Raw genomic sequence first — 19,793 nt, 5'->3', positions numbered from 1 at the left:
GGTTGAATATATTTTGGTCCCTACAAAATGGTAATTTTGCGATTTTGTTCCCTATAAATTATTTAAAATACAACCCAAGTTTTTTAAAATACACATGATTAGGCCACTAACACTTATTAAGTGATGATGTGTATGCATACTCTTCATCCACGTAGATAATTTAAATGACATGGATTTTCCTGTATATTCTCAATTTTAAAAAATGCTTATGTGGATCATTGAAGAAACCAAATCAATAATTTCCTATAATACAATGATCAAAACAAAATAAAAAACATTGATTTTTTCCTCCATTCAAACCCGACTTTTTTTCCTTCATCTTCTTCTCTCATCATCGCTAAGAACACTCAATCCAAAACCCATAACTCACCCCCAAAACCCATAACTTTTTCCCTGCTATACTTGTTAGATTTGGTATGAACAAATAATCAAAAAATTTGTTTTTGAAACCCTATTACTGATTTCAATTTCCCTTCCACTGCATTGTTTCATTGGCGATCTCCTGGTTTCTCTAGCAAACCTAACAAACTCATACCCAAAGTGTCACACAATTCAATATGGAATCCCTCTGCGCCACCATTATAGCAAACATTAATCTCCATGTATTATTTTTATGAAGAATTAGTCATAGAAATTTTTATATCTTTTTTTCTGGTTTCCAAATGGAAGACCACTAGACCAGTGTCCCTTATCAGACAACGTAAGATCACCTTGGAAGCAACCAAATATAGTTTAACGCACAAGAATAGATACGCTTTTTGTTACCATCCCAGTTCCAACCATCATCAAAAGTATCATCAGTGGGCCATGGAATATTTAATATTATGCAGTGACCTTCAAAGATGCTGAGGAATCATATTGTAAAGAGAATGAATTAAAGTCCCATTCAATTCATTCTCTCATGAAAAATCAATAACAGTCTTCTCTTCTCAACATGTCACGCAAAGGGTTATATCCACACCAATTATCCTACCCGAAAAAATGTCCCCTAACCCACCTTGAAAATATAGATATAATACATAAACGTAATAAAATAAAGAAACTATGCTAAATTCAAATTGAATTTCAGATTTATGTAAAATAATTATATCATATGGTCTGTAATATAAAAATAGCAGTGAGAGGATAAATAATAACCATTCAAATTTATTGTTTATTGATTCAAGCATAGTACAGTCGAAGTTTCTGAAACACTGATAAAATGTCAATGGTATGTGTGTATATATATATATATATATCCAACTAAAATGACTGAAGCTAACTCTTTAAAGGTCACAACTCACAATCAACTACCAGCATTTACAGTATTCTGTAACCTGAAGAATTCTCAATTTAAACCTTCCTAGAAATCAAAATCAGAAAATCTCAGTTCTCATTTGCAGCCCTCAATCCTTGCTACTGTACATTTGTAGCTTTCATCACGCCAGATACCTGAAGGTGTTCGCGTTGTCTTTGTCCCTTTCCAGGTACTCCCGGGCGATAAGATCCTCAATCCGCTTCTTGATTACTTTGATGTCAGGCTATAAATTCAATTCCAAAAAATTATAAATTGAGAAAGTACAGAAAATAAAATCATGCAGCTAACCAATATCTTTATGGCACTAAAAAGCAATTCACATTGACAACAATAAATTAATTCACGCATTTTTCTACCTTGAACATGCGGCTCATCATCTCAACACACTCCAAGACTAATTGTTGATGGGCCAAAACTTTCCTACTTTTCATAATTCGCATAATAGCTGCATCAATAGCATACCGCCTATCCTTGTCAACATCATCAATTATTTTCTTTCTTTCATCAACCGACGGCAGAGGGATCTGTTATCAAAAGTGCCAGATTTACCACATTTATCATATGTATTGGGTAAATACAACAAAATATGGGTTATGACTGAAAGTAAAAACAGACCTTTATCTTTTTCATTCTATCTGTAAATTTGGAGTTGAACTCAAAGCTGTCGTTTTGAGATATAGTTTTAGTGTTCGGCTCCTTAATCAGTAACTTATATTTTGCACATGACAGGGAATGGAGTATTCTAACAAGGTCCTCATGATTCAAGTTCAGCTGAGTCATGATCTCTGAATAGGTCAACCTATCAGCAGTGTTGAATAGCAGCAGAACAGCAGCCTGTAAAACATACAATTTTCAATCCCTAAGCATGAGTTCATAGACTTAAATACTTAAGTGTCATAATATTCAGAGCATAATAGAAATACCTGATAGGTTGACACAACTAGTTCAATGGTTTTTGGTTCAAACTTGCCAGAGATGTTGCAAGTTCCCAGTGAATAAATCCATGTAAGTTTTCTCTTTCTTGCATCCCTTTCATAAAAATTCTTATAAACTTCCACACACTTGGCCTGAAACAAAAAAATTACCATAATAGAGTATTAATGAAGACAGTCCACCTTCATCACAAAATAACACGACAATGGAAACTTAAATAACTGCATCAGCAATACGGTCTTACCATCTCTAAAGGGAGAGTGAGATTAGAAGATTTATAACTTGGCCAAAATCCTGTGGTAAGAACTGTAATTGTCAGGCTGTCAACTCCAGTTTTTTCATGGGAGTTAATGCCAAAATCTAGATAATTCTGGAATCTCATCTGATTTTCCTGAGCCATTGTATGGTCGTTCATCTGAAAGTTAACATACTTTCAATAAATCCTCAAATTATCAAAGTTAAAAAGGGACAACTAAGTGTGAGATAGCCTGGCAACAAAGATCTCGTTTGGATACAAATTAAAGAGTAAAGAGCACTTATTGGAGCTTGTCTGCTAGATAAAGCACTAAAGAAGTTCCAATAAGTGCTCATTGATCCAAAACAAAACAGGCTCAAAGCCAACTGACCATTCCCTCCATCTTTGATGTGAACTGGCCACCACATTGCTGCTTTAACATAGTCAAAACAGTCTTCTCTGTGTCCACATTGGCACTCCTGTCAAAAAGTAATCTGCGGGCAAGCTTCTTCCTGCAAATATAAAATAGCTAAGAATGGCTTCACAAAAAAATATGGAGCTTAAAACATAAGAAAATATATACATAATAAAAAAAAATAAAACAAAAAATTATTACCTGTAAAATTCTGCAAAGAGATCCTTATCACTGATATATGCAAGCAGCTTGACTACCTGTAGATGTTAAACAATTTCAGTAACTCAAATCATAATGATGTAAAAATCTGACGAAGGAAACCTAAAAGCTACCATCTCAAGGGTTTGTTCAGTTGCTTCCGCAGTCAGCTTCTCACTTCCACCACCCTTTTTAAGGATATTGTCACAGAATGTAGCCAACAGCTCTGCACTGGGATTACCAGCAACATTTTTATTGCAGAATACCTCAAATGCTTCCTTTAATGCCTGTGAAGGAGATGGATTTAGATAAAACACACATTGAATTTCCTCGAAATACTTATTGGAAAATGAACTTCCAAATAACTGTAGCGACGTGTGGATTTCGGGAAAGAATTGCCATGTATTGAAAAGAAAACAAGGGAAGGTACAACATAAAGAAATCTCTCAATTCCCAAAACTGAGAGCCCTAGCTATAGTGGCTGAATCCACCCTACTTGGTCCATAGCAACCAAAATCAAATAAACTATTTAATATAAATAACTCTATTATTTAGTAAGTTATTCAAAGGAAATAAAATAACTCAGTGATCGCCTCAACAAACCTTGTGAAACTGTGAGTGATTCATAAAGCAATCATTAACATAGTTCATGTACTTGTCATGGAGCTCTATGAATTTTCTGACAAGGACCTGCAATGTCAAATGATTAAACTTCACACCTTTCCAGCTATTGATACAATGGATAATTAGGAAAAAAAAAAAAAAAGCTGGGGAGACTTACTTGTTCCTGAATGCCAGAACCACTTGTAGTCTGGAGAAAAAGAAAAAGAAAAAACTGTCAGCAATTAGCAACAACCAATCTCTCAAGGCAAATTGAATGCAGTAATATTTGTAGAACTAGTAAGTAGAAAATGATATCAGTTCAGCATGCTTCAATCAAACAGAGCAAGTCAAAAAATATAAAATATGCCAAAAAGCATCAGGTGGTTTGACAATAATATTAAAGGAACCCTTGCCCCATATGCTAACTGCAAAAAGAATCTTCTGATGACATAATAGCAATCAATCCACTTAAGACTTCGATGAAAGCGTCAAGAAGAAGAAGATTAAATATCAATGCAATCAGATTGTTCAAGCATGTAGTAAACCTGATTGCTAGCAGCTTCCTCGGCCTGTTGGACCAATATTGTACCTTCATTTGTAATATGCTGCAAACAGACAACCATTATAATACAGCATTGAAAAAATACTAAAAACAAAGAGGCTCAATTTGATCGCAGATTCTAATGCAAAAACTAAAGAAACCAACCTTTTTGAATACACTGGTCACATGATCAAAGCCTTGAGGTACTTTATTATAAAGTCTGAACATCCTAGAGAGATCTTCCACCTAGACATAAAACAAATCAAGAAGATAGGTAACCAGTATATGAATAGGTAAAATGATTAGGTGGCCATTTTGGAAAGATTATCTAATAATTGTTGTAAATTTTTTATTTTGTCTGGGTGTTGCAAAGTAGAATAGCATTTCAACTATAGGGATATTTTTTTGAAATCTGCAAGGTTCTGCAACTCAAACATGACAACATAGTATTTAAACAATATGATGGAAACAAAGGGGTTTTCAGCCATGTCAAATCTTATATTAAAGCTTTAATTGTAACAAAAAAAACTGAGTAAACATCATCAGGCAGAGAAATGCAAAGCAGGCAAGTACCTTATCATCTCTAAGCAAGACATGACAGCCGGAATGCTCCTTCTCAAGTAGTTGACTTACATGTGTTATCAGCAATTCATTTTCCACTTGCTATTAAAATGGAAAATAAGAAAACAAATCAATGCATTATATATAGGGGAATAATTCTAACAGGAAACTAGGAGTAAGGGAAAAAAACTTCCAATACAACAACAGCCATGCTTTTTTCCAGTTAGGTGGAGCCTGTTACATGGATCACATGACATCCAGATGCCATGCCATATATTAAGTTCAAAGATGAAACATTTACCTCTAAATTTCTTTCAATTGTTTGACTTAAAGGTTTCCTTGGTCTCATTCTACCTCTACCTATTTGACTACCCTCCAGCTCGTCCATTTAGTCAACCCTCCTTACCGGTGCTTCCAGGATTTTGCTACATACATGTTCAAAGCCACCTAAGACAAGAGTCTACACTTTTTTTCTACAATAGAACAACACAAACTTTTTCCTTAATGATTGTATTTACAATCCTATTTGGTCCTACGTAACCGCTCATTCATCTTAACATTCTAATCTCCATAACACTGAGCTTAAATTCTCATTAGCCATTTGCTACTCAACATTCAGTCCCATGTATCATGGCATCTTATAGTTAGTTATACAATAAAATTTTCTATTTTAAATTGAGGTACTTTTCTAACACAAATAATGCCTGAAGCCCTTCCTCCACATCATACATCCTACTTAAATCCTACGGTTGACATCTCCCTCAGTCAAATTTTCAAATCTTTTTAGTAAGAAGTAAAGGGAACAACTTAAATAATAAGCAAACTTGTCTTTGAATAAATTTGATCACCATTTTTCCGCTACAATTTATTATTGAAACTTCATCCCTCAAACTTAGTTGAGCATACATAATAGTAACATGCGCTTTCCATACTTTGTAATCTATGTAACAAGTACAACTCATGTAAACATAAACAGGTATAAAGTTTTTCACATCCTATGTCCTAACTATCAAAATTAAGCAGTTAATATCTGCTGCAATTGTAGAAATAAATGGATATAACAAAAAACAGAACCTGTGAACATTTTTATCATCTTTCACCCAATATTTTTTTATTAAAAACAAACAAAAAAAGTTCAATAGTTTATGCTGACCTCTACTAATTTCTGCTCAGTGCTAGAGTGCAAATAATGAGGTACTCTTTCTCTCTCCTTTCTCAAGCAATCCTCAGCCTGTGTACTCAAAGGGATACAAATTATTACAAATATCAATTAACAAGATACAACAATCTGAATTCCCAAGGCAGAATATAGACAGACTTGCCTTTAGCATGTAAACTGGACAGGAGTCAACCTCAATCCAGTTTGCAGCCTTGGTTTTGTAGTAATCAGCAGTATTCTCAAGCATTTGGATCTCAAAGTCATTTTCATAGTGTGCTTTTTCACCCTTATCCATCTCAACAAATATACGAAGAACATTTTTCAATAATGATTTATCAATCTGATCTCCCTCACGCTCTTTGTTAATCTGTAACAAAAGCCAAGGTTATTCCAGAGGGCACCCATCACCAACAAATCATATCAACACAATGTAAAATGGCACACTTACAAAAGCAATCACAACTTCCCTGACATTAGTTCGTAGTTCCTTATAAACCTGTAATAAAATTGGGTAGACTTGAATAAATTCAACTGTACATAAAAAAAATAACTGGAGCATACACTAGTATTTCCCATCAATGCATAGTCATGGATAAGATTATAAGAAATCTAAAAGATATTGCTTAAAGAGATCAGTAACTGACCAAATCAAAGAAGCAAGTAAGACCAACATCCTTGAGACTAGGCAGGGAGTTCCTAGTAACAAAGTAGCGATCAAGATAATTGAAGAAACGCTGAAGCCACCTGATCATAAGTTGATGGTTTTCCCATCTTATGACAAGTTCCCTCAACAAGAACTCATCATGCTTCTTTCTCAGAATTGGAAGAACCTGAAACACAAAGTATCAGACTAAGTAAATTATATATGACAACAAAACCAAAGTCCTTAAAACATAAAGGCGGGAGATTTCCCTACGGTAGATGTAAGGTATTCGTCAATAAACTCTTGGTATTTGTCATAAAGCTTTCGTGAATAATCACACGGAGCCCTCTGAGTACACATGTTATAGATTGTTCTGTGATGGTTGACTTAAGGAAAAAAAAAAGTCCAAAACTGAGAGTAAAAAACGAAACAACAAAAGAACTGTTACAGCAACAATGTCAATAACTGAATCAAAGATAAAGGATACGTGTACAGCATCATGTATTGCTCTGAATCGAAATTATCTTCTTTCGTTTCCAGAATTCTCTTCAATTTGGTGATCCCCTTCTGCATATTGCCCCAGCCTTCCTCAAAACTTAGCGTCTCCTTCACCATTGTGACTGCAGAAACATCAACAACATTCAGACTATAGTATAGTATAACAGTACACACACATAAATAATGAAAATCAGCCCTATAATATGATTGAATTGATTTCGAATAATGCACATTGCTCAACACATTGCATATGTTTCAAATAACAATACACAAATTGCAAAGATTAAACCCTGGAGGCTCAGGCGGCGCGATCATCAACAAAATATAGTAAATAATTAAAAAGAATAAAAGAAAATCAGCCGCGATGTTTGAAGATTTTAGAGAGTGAAATAGACGTGCTAACCCTAACTGTTGCGACGTTGATCAGGAAATCTTCGTCGGATTGTGAAGCAAGACGGTTGAAGAATGCCGGAGAGTGATTGTTTGTTTGGCCTGTGAAGTAGAAAAAGTGGTATGAGTAACTGCAATAAGAAAATAGAGTTTGATAGAGGTTTTGGAGTGGAGAAAGACTCACTAGTTAGCAGATGATGATGAAGAGATTACTCTGCATCAGCTAGGCAATAATCTCCTATCTCCTCTCAGGTTTGTTTGTTACTCAATGCAGTGTCAGTCCTTTTATAAGGACTCGTTTATGCATGTGTGAGTGAGTGAGTGTATTTAATCTTCCAAATCTATGTAATCTGTTTTTTTTGGTAAATTGAAAATGTATCTCTTTGTAATCTTCTAAATCATAAATAAATCAAAAAAAAATTGTTTTGTATCTTTTCAAAAAATAAACATGAATGGTTTTCAGAAAAATAGTATTGGTGAAAAAATACACACATATTTTCCAAAATCCTCTTCTCTTTTCTCGAATTGTGATATTGATATTTTTTCCGTTTTGGTAATCTTATTTTTATAGGATGTAATCTAACTCCAAAACTCTATTTAATTTACAAAATTTAATATTTGGTAAAGATTAAATATTTAATTAAACAATATATATCTTACGAGATAGAATCTGTTGATTGAATACAACTACTTAAATTTCAAAAAGATTTTTTTCATCTAATATTGATTTAAAAACTTATAGAAGATATCAGATGTTGCTACTTTGCATGATTAATAACAAGGATCTTTTTATCTCAAAAAAAAAAAAGATATCAGATGAAAAAAAATATCATATCTTAAATTGGGGTTTCTGAATTAGGGTTTATGGGGTGAGGTTTATGTGTATGTTGGAATTGGAGTTTTTTCTGGTTGAGGCGGTGAATTCTTTCAGGGAGAGGTTACAGAGCATAGTCATGGAAGCGTGGTGGTTGAGTGGCTCTGAGGCAGTGAGGACGAAGCCTGATCGTGTTGAGTGAAGCAACCGAACACAACTTGGCTCTCGATAGTAGTGTGTTTGAAGTAGTGTTGCTAAGTTTGGTTCAAAGTGGTTGGTTGGTTTGGTTGAGGTTGCAGAGAGGGAAGGAAGGGAAAGGGAGGTTTGAAGGAGTTGACAGAATTGGTGGAGAATAAGAAATTGAATGGGTGAAACATGTTGCTGTGCAAGTCAGGGGAAAGCTGGTTTAGCAATGGGAGTTTGAGGGTTTTCGAGGAAGAGGGAATAAGGTGGATGAAAGGACTGAAATATGACTTCAAAAATTTATGGGACTAGAATTGATGTGACAAAAGTCAACGGAGTCATCCTTAGCTGATTTGACTTATTGTTAAGTGTGTGTCTGTTTGTTTTTCAGTTAGTAAGTCTGTTTAAAACATTAAAATTCAATATCATGATTTCCTTATGTACATTCAGCCACGGAATGCACTTGTTGGGTTGAGTGAATGTGTTTTCACGCTTTCACATTCACTCAATTGAAAACCAAACAGACTCTAAACGGTTGACTAGTCAAAATTGATGTCACGCGGACAAAATGACATAATTTGATTAAAAAATAAATTCAAGTATAACATTTTGAAGAATTTTTTTATTCAAAAACTTAATTTGATTCCTCTTATAAAATATGAACCTCAAACATATTTAAACCTTTTTTTAATGAAAAAAGTTTGATGAACACGGGCATGGACACTCACGATTTATGATAGAAATTTAAGAAAATTCTTGAATGTTGGAGAACATTAGCGAATTTAAGTGATTACATGTGAGCGTGTCATATATGTGTAAATAAAAATGAATTAAAAATTATATGTGAGCGTGGCATGTAGCTTGGTCGGGCACGTAATGAAAGTTCGTTACAGCTCCGGCTTAAATGAGAACTAAAATATGCGATTTTTCTAGCGCTGGGATGTTATTTATACTTTACTATGATGAGAGACTAAAATCAAATCTCGATAATTTTATAGGGACAAAAGTTATAGTCGGGTTAAATACTTTTTTAGCCTCATACTAATACTCTTGAATCTAAAATGGATCAATTTTTTTATAGACAAACTTAGTTGTTAGTAAATTAGTTCAAATTATCATTCTTCAGGGTTCGAATTTTAATCTTTCACCCACAATTACGTTTAATTCAATCATGTGAGTTACCTGTCTCCATCCTAATACTCTTGAATCATCTAAAATGGACCATATATATTTTTCTATAGCGTTTAATTACCTACAAATATTTTTTTATTTTAAATAAGGATATGATATAATGACGATCACATGAAAAGAAATTACCATATCATCAATCCACATGGTAATTATAATGAGATGTAAGTTGTCTACATGAATTTTTTCACATCACTTTTAGTTATTTAAATTTTCTTTAATCATTTTTGTCATTCACTTCTCCTTCTTTTCCTCATCCTCTTTCACCGTCTCATCCAATCACCACTCAACCTCCACCACTATCACCAACCACGAGGATGTGAAGGTTATGTGGTGGTAGGCAATGGTGGTGGATGTTAGATGATCGAATTGGCCTATGATGAGTGGGGAAAGAAGATAATTAAAGAGAATTCTGATATAAATCCGTGAAAGTGTGTTATTTTTTTTATAGGCAAATGTTAATTGTTAATAATGTTAGTAAATTAGTCTCTCTTCAGAGTTCGAACTCTGGATCCTTCATGATCCATTCCACTCAACTCTTATGTCTCCTATCTCTTAACACTTGAGCTAACTATCGGGAACGAGTATTACTATTACCTACGTCTGTGTAAAATTGCCATGTGAGCCAATGACAGGGTAAACCTTTTACCACGCAACATATATTTTTTTACAGGATTAAAAACTAGTAGTATTATAGTATTTTTGTTAAAATAAAATCAACGTCAAAAGTAATTTCTGAAATTCATCAGAAACCCGAACACGGCCTAACTCTCTCTCATGTCATCCGTCTAGCTCCGAATCCTATCTGACTCTCTCTCTCTAAACCAAACCCTAATCAGCTCCGCTCCCAACCGTGAACCGCCGAGAGATATCGGATTCGACTCCGCTGAAGTTAAATGCGTGTGGCGGAGATCTTCGTCATCAACGATGGACCTCTGGAACGACGATTTCTCACAGCTCGAGATTGGGACTACCGTCGACTCGCTTCAGAGTTTTTTGGCTTCGCAGAGAGAACTCTTCCAAAGCCAGATCGACCAGTTTCAGCATATCGTTGTCACGCAATGCAACCTCACCGGCGTCAATCCTCTCTCCCAAGAAATGGTCTGCATTCTTCTTCTCTCGCTCTTTTTCCATTACCTATCATGCCGCCAATTTTGATTACTGCATCATTGTTGAGTCATGTCTAATGAGAATTAGGACAAGAACCTCTTGGTCCATCTATGCATGTATTCGATTAGCTGTGAGCACATTTGACTTATCAATTTGCCTTATGATTAGAGTGTTAGATTGATCCATTTTTCTTTGATTTTGGTGCAGGCAGCTGGAGCTCTGTCAATAAAAATTGGTAAGTTTTTTACTTTTTTTAGAAATTTAGTTAGCATTGACAATGACTTGTATGCTTGCTTAAGATTTCCGGGCCTAACCCTCTAGGGAAATTTTAGATTTTAAATTTCTGTCACATATGACTGATATTGCTTATTTTGGTGGCATCCAATTTGGTCCTTGTAACTTTGTATTATTGTTGGTTATACTTCATTGATGACTTGTATCTTTCACATGTACATTGGTTATATTGTTTTACTCTTTGAAATCCAATATTAATCTTCATCCAATCTTGACTTTCATCATTACGAAAAAATTCAATGCGGAAATTAGATATTTCCTTGACTTTAGCTTATGGTATGAGTGGATAGAGACATAAATTTTGTTTTTATGTCTCCCCCTCTCCAAATATATCTGCCTTATTTTGAGCATTATTTGTGATCCATTGAAAATTTTCTGCTTAATCCAATTTCGCAGGAAAAAGACCCAGGGATTTGTTAAATCCCAAGGCTGTAAATTACATGCAATCAGTTTTTTCCATTAAGGATGCAATTAGCAAGAAAGAATCTCGCGAGATCAGTGCTATGTTTGGTGTCACAGTCACTCAGGTCTTAATTACTACTCATGTTTATTCCTTACAATTTTGTGATGGAATGACCTATATTACCTACTTCTTGTTATGCATTAACTTTAATGAGTCTGTATACTTTGGTTTCAGGTTCGTGACTTCTTCACTAGTCAACGTTCAAGAGTGAGGAGACTAGTTCAGTTGTCAAAGCAGAGGGCATTAAGGTCTAGTTCTTGTGAAGAGCCTCATGGTGAGCAAATAAACTCCGATCATGTGAGACCAATAAATCCACCTCTCTTAGACACTGCTGGCTCCACCAATGCTGAAGAAACATCTTGTTCAACACAGGAAGCGGCTTTGTCTGACCTAGATGACTCAGATAAACACTTTGTTGAGAACATTTTTAGTCTAATTCAGAAAGAGGAAACATTTTCTGGGCAGGAGAAATTGATGGAGTGGATATTGACGATACAGAATTTCTCAGTATTGTCTTGGTGCGTGAAGTTTTTCCAGTAGCCTGGTTTTGTTGGGTTATAGTTATTTTAATTTTCTGATTTTTTTTTCTTCTGTTGTATGCTTGTAGGTTTTTGACGAAAGGGGGTGCAATGAGTTTAGCAACTTGGTTGAATAAAGCAGCTGTTGAAGAGCAAACAAGTGTCCTTCTTCTTATCTTGAAGGTAAATCTGGATCTTTTTACAATGTCTGGATTTTTTACGGAAAGTGTCACATAAATAAAATAAAATAATATAGAACTTTCTGGTTAACTGGTCTGCAGGTACTTTGTCATTTGCCTTTACATAAAGCCCTTCCAGCACACATATCAGCTATATTGCAGAGTGTTAATGGACTACGCTTCTATAGGACACAAGGTCTGTTTTATCTTTTCCAGGCCCATTTCAGTATCAAACATGACACAGTCATTTGTTCCTTATACACTCCTCCTTTGTTATGGCCCTCAGTTTGGGCGTAGCAGTGTAACTGGATTGCATGTGTTTGATAGATATCGGCGACGCTGGACAGATATATAATAGCGGTCATATTTTCTTGTGGTAGGAAATACTAACATGTGCTTGTATGCATCTCAGGACCTTTCTAACAATAACATGGCTAATTCGTAGTAGTTAGTAATGGTTGTTTCATTATGTTTCAGATTTGTACTTTTCTGTGGGATGTTTAGGAGACACTAGTGTTTGAGATTTTATTTTCATTTTAAGCTTTGAGTCTAGGTTTTCATATTATTTTTTCCGGTCAGTTTCTTGTTATTAATGATATCATACATATTAGAAATCACAAGATAGAGTCATAGTCTAGGTTTTCATATTATTTTTTGCGGTCAATTTCTTGTTATTAATGATATCATACATATTAAATATCACAAGATAGAATCATAGAGAGGAGGAAGGTCGGGTTTGAAACTCAAATCTATTCTTCCTTTAATTGATAACTGCCACTTTGTATCAGACAGCCAAAACTAAGACATGAGATGTTTTAATTTTTTTCTGAGCTATTAAAGTCACGTTGAGCTCTATTGATGTTACACTCTTCAGCCTTTTCATTTTCAACATTTTGTTAAATAGATATAATTAGTTTCAAATATTAATTTTGAGGGGTGCTGTATGTCATCACTTACTAAACTAATAATTTTACAAACTTGATAAAGTTTCTGAATGATAATCTCCCTGATTTGAGGATCAGACATATCAAACAGGGCAAGGGTTTTGTTATCCAAGTGGAGCAAACTATTAGCAAGGAACCAAGCATTAAAGAAACCTAATGGTGTTAAAACTTCTGGTGAAAAACAGATGATGCTTTCTCATAGGCAAGCTTCTGAATCATGGCATTCAAATATTGATCTTCCTGTAAGCATTCTCTTAAACGTATACATTTCAGATGGCAATGGCTTTTCAGTTTGCTTTTTTCTTAGTACTCCTTTCTTGCTTTCAGGAAGACATCCTTGCTCCTTCAAATGAATATTCGGATAATTTCAGGTTGGTGGTCCTTGTTGATTGCTTTATAGCCTTCAGTCATTTTTTATTGAATAAGTCTTTCTATTAATGGTTTTTGTGCTGTACCTATTCTAGTCAATTGACTCTGCTTTTGCTAGTTGCGTGAATGGTTAGATTCATTTTTTCCCTTCTGTTCAGGAAACTGGAACCTCTTCAAGCTCTGAAACTTTTGCCACCCTCAGATGATTCTCATAAGAAGCCCACCCTCGGCGTATCTTCATCTCGTATCCTTGGAGTTGATTTCATTAAGTTGATTATATCTTTTTAACTGCCTATCCCCCTTTTTAAGTTGGGCAGAATACTGATGGATATTGAATACATCTATATTCTTTAAGCATCATATCAAACCAAGTACATGCAAATTAAAACCTTTAAATGGTGAGTGATGATATAAGGTTCATTAATTTACTTTCAAATGAGCAAATTTGGCAGTGGTTTTGGTGTGTTGACCAAATGATTTAACTGAACTGTCTTTCAACTCTTGTTAGCCGCACTAGCTGCTTATGGACCATTACATCTGGCTATTCCAGATTGGTATTCTGGTATTCTTGAAACGTTGTGGCTTAGATTCATTAACAAAGGTTATAATGCTTCTTGATATTATGTATGCTTGAAACTAGCCCTCTAAAGAATAAGGGAGCAAGTCCCTTATTTGATCTCTGAAAAACTAGAACATAAATTTGGTCCTTGAAACATTAACACCAAATTGGTCCTCAACTGATAATTTTTTTTCATTCAATGATATCAATTTGGCCCTATCAAGGACCAAAATTGTTGGTTACTCAACAAACTTGTAGTTCCATTTAATTTTAGTCATGAAATATGTAGACTTAACCTCCTCTAACAGATGCCAGAGAGCGCAGAAAAGTACAATTGGTGGAACAGCCGGGCCAAAAATCAGTGAGCAGAAGCCCACAGGTTGCTAGAGTAGCGCCTGTAAGTCAAAGTCGTCCCATGTCTGCTGATGATATCCAGAAAGCAAAATTGCGTGCATCATTTATGCAGAGTAAGTATGGGAAAACTGGTTCTTCAAAAGAAAGTAAAGAACCAAAAATTGTTAGTCTGAATAAACCTCAGACAAATCAGGTCAGTATTGCAGTTTCCTCTTCTAAAGTCCATGTTCCACCCAAAATTGAAGAAGACAAGAAGCCTCCGGTTCTTCCCTCTAAAAACACTATCAGGCTGGATGCTTCTTATTCTAAATTGAAAATGGATTTGAAGGAATCTCCGTGGGAGAAGTGCAAGAGGGTGCAAATACCGTGGAAAACACCAGCAGGTACATTTGCCGCTTTTTGCTGTTCTGTCAATAATATACGTATAATATTAGGATAGAGAAATTGGTGAAACTCTGACAGCTGGAGAAAGAATGAAACACAGATTTAAAACAGACCATATTAAGAGATTTACTGATGTTGAGTTCAAAAATGGTATATTTTAGTCAAATACCTGCAAATTTTCTTTGAGGACAATTCGGTCACTTCATTCTTACTTTTGTAGCTAACTCTTTAATGACCCATCCCCTTTTTGCAGCTTTTATTACCTTATATAATTAGGGCAAGAGTTGTGGTCTAACCTCACTCTGTAAGTAGCTTGGGTATACTGAACAGTTGTGTATACTCCTATAGTTTTAGTATTGTTCAATAGATTTATAGAAGATTTCTGTACAAATGAGTCCCTTGGGATTTTAGACTCAAGTAATAACACGATTTGCTTCAGGATTTAGGATCCTCCATTATATCCCAAACACTGGTCAACGGTTCAAATTATTTCCCCCCAACGCGTTATCTGTCCAATTGTGCTAAAATTGTGTGATGGTCTTTAACCTCTAATAAATGGGCTTTAAACCTCTCGTTCGAAGTCTTAATACTGACTATCACAAGCTATGCAAGTTCGTAAATATTGAAAAGTGATATCAAAGGTTTGGTTTTACAAATTGGCAACAGCATGTTGATAACTTCTACAAAATTTCTAAAAACAATAGTTTAGTATCTGATTTTTTAGAAGCAATAGTAAAAAATTTCAGGTATCGCAGATAGATGTTCTCTTCCCATGACTGATGTGATGAAAGTTCATGCATGGATGACTTTGGTTTGGGCATGACGAGTATTAACCCATTATTGCGTAATGGGCAAGTCAACAGGGAAATTTTCATTTGAATCAATTCATGACTGAGTTACTGATGTATAGTAGCAATTGTTATGTATGATGTGCTTCGGCCCAAGTAAAAGATGAAATTACACAATTTTGAATTTCTCAAAATGTAGCTGGGATTTAACTTTCCGACACGGCTTAAGTAACATAAAACATTCTTGAGAATACTAAGAACTTGTATAGTTGATTTTATCCATTCCATCCGGTCTCAGACATTTTAGTTATCAATTCTTTTATATTGATGAGTGAAAAATATGCTGAAGCTTTGGTTATGAAACCCAGAAGGGATTTTTTTCCATGTGGAGCTCCCCGTCCAAGTTAACAGCATTTAAGATATTATATTTTGTAACTTGCTATCATGATCACAGATCTGGGTGGAGCATGGTTTCTTTATCTGTGGTATGAAGGAGTTTGTGATTTTATTCATGGCGTCTTCTTTTTATGTTTTTAGTACAAAGCGACATAGGTTACGAAGTATTGTTGCAAATTCTCGAGTAATGTTTGAAGTTTTTATTTTTGGTCAAATAGTAATATTTGAAGGTTTAAACTCAGTGGATATGTAAACTACATCCTACCATGATAAGAATTCCAGCACCGTTCTGTTCCCATCTGAGGCTTGATTGGCATCGATGACTTGTTTTTGTTGGCTGTAATATTCATGGACTGTAAACAGCTAGTGGTTGTCCATTTTCTTTTGGTGACTGCAAATAACAAATTAGAGTGTATTTATCGCCAATCTTCAGTCCTTGAAAATTCATGAGGGACTGTGTTGTCATTTATTTGTGTCATATTAAATGGATGTGGCCAGACACATTTCTTTTAACTCGTCTTCTTGGGCTTGATAATTCATTACGAAGTTCATTATGGAAGTTTGTAAAACTTGTAATAAATAAAATGGGCAAATGATCTGATAGAATATTTGATACTTACCAGGTTAACAGGTCATGAACAAGTTTCTAGCTAACCTTTAGAATATGGCTGCCGTGCCTATCTTATGGGCTAATTGTTGGAAGAAGTTGAATTGCCATATAAATTGTGTTTCTGCTGTCGTTTTTGTGGTTCTTGTTACTCGTCTAACCAAGGGCTTTCTACCAGCTCTCACTGCTCAGTCAATTTTACTTCGGTTTTCAAAGTTTTCCTTTTTTGTTCCCTTTCCTTTTTTTGCAGAGGTGAAACTTAATGATACCTGGAAAGTTGGCAATGGTGAAAATAGCAAGGAGGTTGATGTCCAGACAAACAGACACCGCAGGGAAAAAGACACTATTTATCAGACTATCAAAGAGATGCCATCCAACCCGAAGGAGCCATGGGACCTCGAAATGGATTATGATGACACCTTGACACCAGAAATTCCTATTGAACAGCTACCAGACGGTGATAGTGCAGAAGTAGTAGCTACCCCCAATGATGTTGCAACTCATGCTGTTCAAAGCGTGGCGTCCACATCCTCAACTGGCAACGCAGCTCCGGCCGAACCTGATTTAGAATTGCTTGCTGTACTGCTAAAAAATCCGGAGTTGGTATTTGCCTTAACTTCTGGACAAGCCGGTAACATACCAAATGAGGAAACAATGAAGCTGCTTGACATGATCAAGAGAAGTAGTGTGAACTTGGGTTTAGGTGAAAATACAAATGGCAATCTCAGCAATAATGCAAAGTCTCCGGAGACGGTGGAAGTTTCTCTCCCATCTCCAACTCCTTCAAATGATCCAAGAACGGTGCGTGATTTGAGTTCATACTGCAACAACTATTTGTCAAAGATCTTATCATGCCTGATGCCTCCTATTTCATTCCCATTCACACCCCACTTTTGCCATGTTGGCCTGCACGTGCTGAGAGTGGAGAGCAGATAGCACTTCTAGAATAGGGTGTTGGGGGGAATGAGTTTTTTTAACTGTGGTGCAAAATTGAGATCTAAATAAAATGAGTTCGTAGTTCTTTTCATTTCTTTTTCTTTTTTCTTTTGTTGTCAATATGTTACACGGTGAAGTTCTTAGATACCACGTAAAAAGTGTTCTGTATTAGCTAATAGCCAATTTAGGCAACCAATGGGTTTAGTAAAACAATTGTTCGTGCTGCCAATAAGGTTCCCATGGAGTAGTTCTACTTGTATTAAGAGTAAACAATTAGTATGAGGCGTATTTCTTTAGGATTCTTTTTTGCACCATTTTTTTCCATTCACACCACTCCTGCAAGCTTCTGGAAACTACTAGCTTCTGGAAATTAACTTTTGGAAAGGTTGAAGGTGGGGGTGTATGGAAAAAACTGTAATTATTAATGTAGGGCCCCTCAATTTCCGACGTCGTCAACATGCTAGAAGCTTTGAAATTATTAATGCAGTAATTAATTATTAAAAAGGTCTTTGATTTGCTGCATTAACTAATGGTTTCTCGTTTTATCAACTTTACAGAATGGATGGAGCACAGAAGCATCAAAGAATCCTTTTACACGGCGAGGTATGGCGCCTGACAGAATTATCCAGAACTCTGCTGCAGTTGCCACCACCAACTTATTAAGGCAACAGTCAACAGTTGTGGTTCCACCTTCAAATCATCTCACAAGCTCAGCAGTTTCTCCATATTCACTGCCTCATGCAGCTAATTTCATTCCTGAAAAGCAACCAGCACCCACTCTTTCCTCTGTGCACGTACAAGCACAATCCTCGGATTTCGGTTTAACCATGAAGAAGAACATAACCACTGCAAATGCGGCTTCAGTTAACTTACAGGAGACACATTCGCATCTAGAATTGCGGTCTGATACCAGGAGTTATGTAAAACCAGTAGCTAATTTGAGTGTACGAGAAGGTTTGTCTAATTCATTACCACAATCCTTCATGTTGACCTCAAGAACACCATCTCACCCAGCCACACAACAACAAAGACATCATCCACATTTGCTCCATCAGGCCCATTTCACTGAACCTTCCTATCGTAACCCTGTCCAGTCCTATCCACCACAAATTGAAAAACCTGGTCCGTCAGATTTGTGGAGAGAAAGGCAGGATGTGTCATCCAGTTATCATTCTCAAAGAATTCATAACAACTACAACACATTGATTGGGGAATCCATGCAATCTGGTTCTTATGATAGAAATAATGATGGAAGTGAAGGTTTCGAAACATGGAGTCCGGAAAATAGTCCAACTAGAAATCCTAGGTATGTTCCAGGTAGAAATTTCCCAGAGTCCAGAATGAATAATGTAAGAAATCCTAGACATGAATGGTCAAGGCAACGGGGTTCTTCTGGAAACTGGGGCCCTGACAGGCATGGGAACAAAAGGTGGAATGATCAGAGACGATGATCTATTTGTTAAGATTGATTTGGTCATAGCGGGATTTTATCTGACTCATTAATTTTCTGGATGTAGAGTTGGATGCTGATAAGAATGGTTTTCCTTTTGGTGATTGGAAAACCTGACATGGGATTAAACCTCTCTTTGAGGTGGTTGTTGGATAAGGGTGTGATATTATACTCACAGCGGGTGCAGTGTTCAGAATATCGTGAGTTTGACTTATTTGTCAATTGTAAAATAGACATTTGTTCAGGTACTTTTGAAAATGAGAGAGTTAAGGACCGTTCATTTTATTATTTAATTATAAAATACTAAAATACAAATTTAACAAATTTATATCAAAATAAAAAATATGGAACCCTTGTGGGCTTATGCCCTACCATCATTTGCTTCCCAAGGGTAATGTTGTTAGAAAGATATAGTAGTTTTTGTTTGAGACAATTCTCCGGAGGTCCTTCGTCTCTTTGTTTCCACCCTACATGAATCCCACACTTAGAATTTTGACTATTTTCATCCCGTTTCCTAGGAGTCCATTTCATTAAGTTACTATATCTTTCTAACTGCCTATTAATTGCCATTTTAAGTTGGGCAGAAATGCTGATGGATGTCCATTACCATCTATATTCTATGAGCATATCAAATCACGTACATGGGAATTTTTTTTTTTTGTACATTGGAAAGATAAATTGCACCCTCCAGGGATTGATCCCTGGACCTCCCTCATTCAACTCATATGTCCCCTAACTCTTACCATTTGAGCTATCATTTAGGGACACGTACATGAGAATTAAA

At 35.6% G+C, this 19,793-nt stretch overlaps 2 protein-coding genes across 3 annotated transcripts; one reads left to right on the top strand and one right to left on the bottom strand.

Annotated features, from left to right (window-relative positions):
• Positions 1-1,176: 1,176 nt before the first annotated feature.
• On the bottom strand, positions 1,177-7,200 carry LOC130732734 (cullin-1-like). Of its 2 annotated transcripts, XM_057584725.1 has the most exons (19): positions 7,073-7,200; positions 6,859-6,958; positions 6,587-6,772; positions 6,391-6,438; positions 6,106-6,309; positions 5,937-6,014; positions 4,796-4,885; positions 4,388-4,468; positions 4,227-4,286; positions 3,860-3,889; positions 3,682-3,768; positions 3,213-3,365; positions 3,082-3,137; positions 2,857-2,977; positions 2,475-2,645; positions 2,221-2,364; positions 1,913-2,131; positions 1,654-1,821; positions 1,177-1,520 (listed from the first exon to the last, which is right to left on the bottom strand). In XM_057584725.1, the coding sequence occupies exons 1-19, from the start codon at positions 7,198-7,200 to the stop codon at positions 1,419-1,421; spliced, it is 2,226 nt and encodes a 741-aa protein (XP_057440708.1). In that variant the 3' UTR covers positions 1,177-1,418. The 2 variants fall into 2 exon arrangements, with proteins under 2 accessions (XP_057440708.1, XP_057440709.1); XM_057584726.1 differs by lacking the exon at positions 3,860-3,889 and having other exon boundaries at positions 2,475-2,660; positions 2,941-2,977; positions 3,682-3,789.
• A 3,190-nt stretch (positions 7,201-10,390) lies between these two features.
• On the top strand, positions 10,391-19,302 carry LOC130731133 (homeobox protein LUMINIDEPENDENS). Its single transcript, XM_057583324.1, has 12 exons — positions 10,391-10,759; positions 10,976-11,003; positions 11,459-11,589; positions 11,700-12,043; positions 12,133-12,226; positions 12,325-12,418; positions 13,245-13,408; positions 13,494-13,537; positions 13,694-13,779; positions 14,403-14,831; positions 16,874-17,424; positions 18,117-19,302. The coding sequence occupies exons 1-12, from the start codon at positions 10,586-10,588 to the stop codon at positions 19,008-19,010; spliced, it is 3,033 nt and encodes a 1,010-aa protein (XP_057439307.1). The 5' UTR covers positions 10,391-10,585; the 3' UTR covers positions 19,011-19,302.
• Positions 19,303-19,793: the final 491 nt, after the last annotated feature.

The sequence above is a fragment of the Lotus japonicus genome, chromosome 1 (assembly GCF_012489685.1).
Source record: "Lotus japonicus ecotype B-129 chromosome 1, LjGifu_v1.2".
Taxonomy (NCBI): Eukaryota; Viridiplantae; Streptophyta; class Magnoliopsida; order Fabales; family Fabaceae; genus Lotus; species Lotus japonicus.
This window is presented reverse-complemented; position numbering and strand designations above follow the sequence as displayed.

Bases quoted from the DNA above. Each gene is read 5' to 3' on its own strand.
- LOC130732734 (XM_057584725.1), bottom strand. From the start codon at position 7,200: ATGGTGAAGGAGACGCTAAGTTTTGAGGAAGGCTGGGGCAATATGCAG. The intron at 6,959-7,072 runs GTATCCTTTATC...CAACCATCACAG, and splicing joins CAATACATGATGCTGTACAC to AACAATCTATAACATGTGTA. The intron at 6,439-6,586 runs GTCAGTTACTGA...ATTTTATTACAG, and splicing joins TTACTTGCTTCTTTGATTTG to GTTTATAAGGAACTACGAAC.
- LOC130731133 (XM_057583324.1), top strand. From the start codon at position 10,586: ATGGACCTCTGGAACGACGATTTCTCACAGCTCGAGATTGGGACTACC. The intron at 13,538-13,693 runs GTTGGTGGTCCT...CCTTCTGTTCAG, and splicing joins GAATATTCGGATAATTTCAG to GAAACTGGAACCTCTTCAAG. The intron at 13,780-14,402 runs GTATCCTTGGAG...CTCCTCTAACAG, and splicing joins CCTCGGCGTATCTTCATCTC to ATGCCAGAGAGCGCAGAAAA.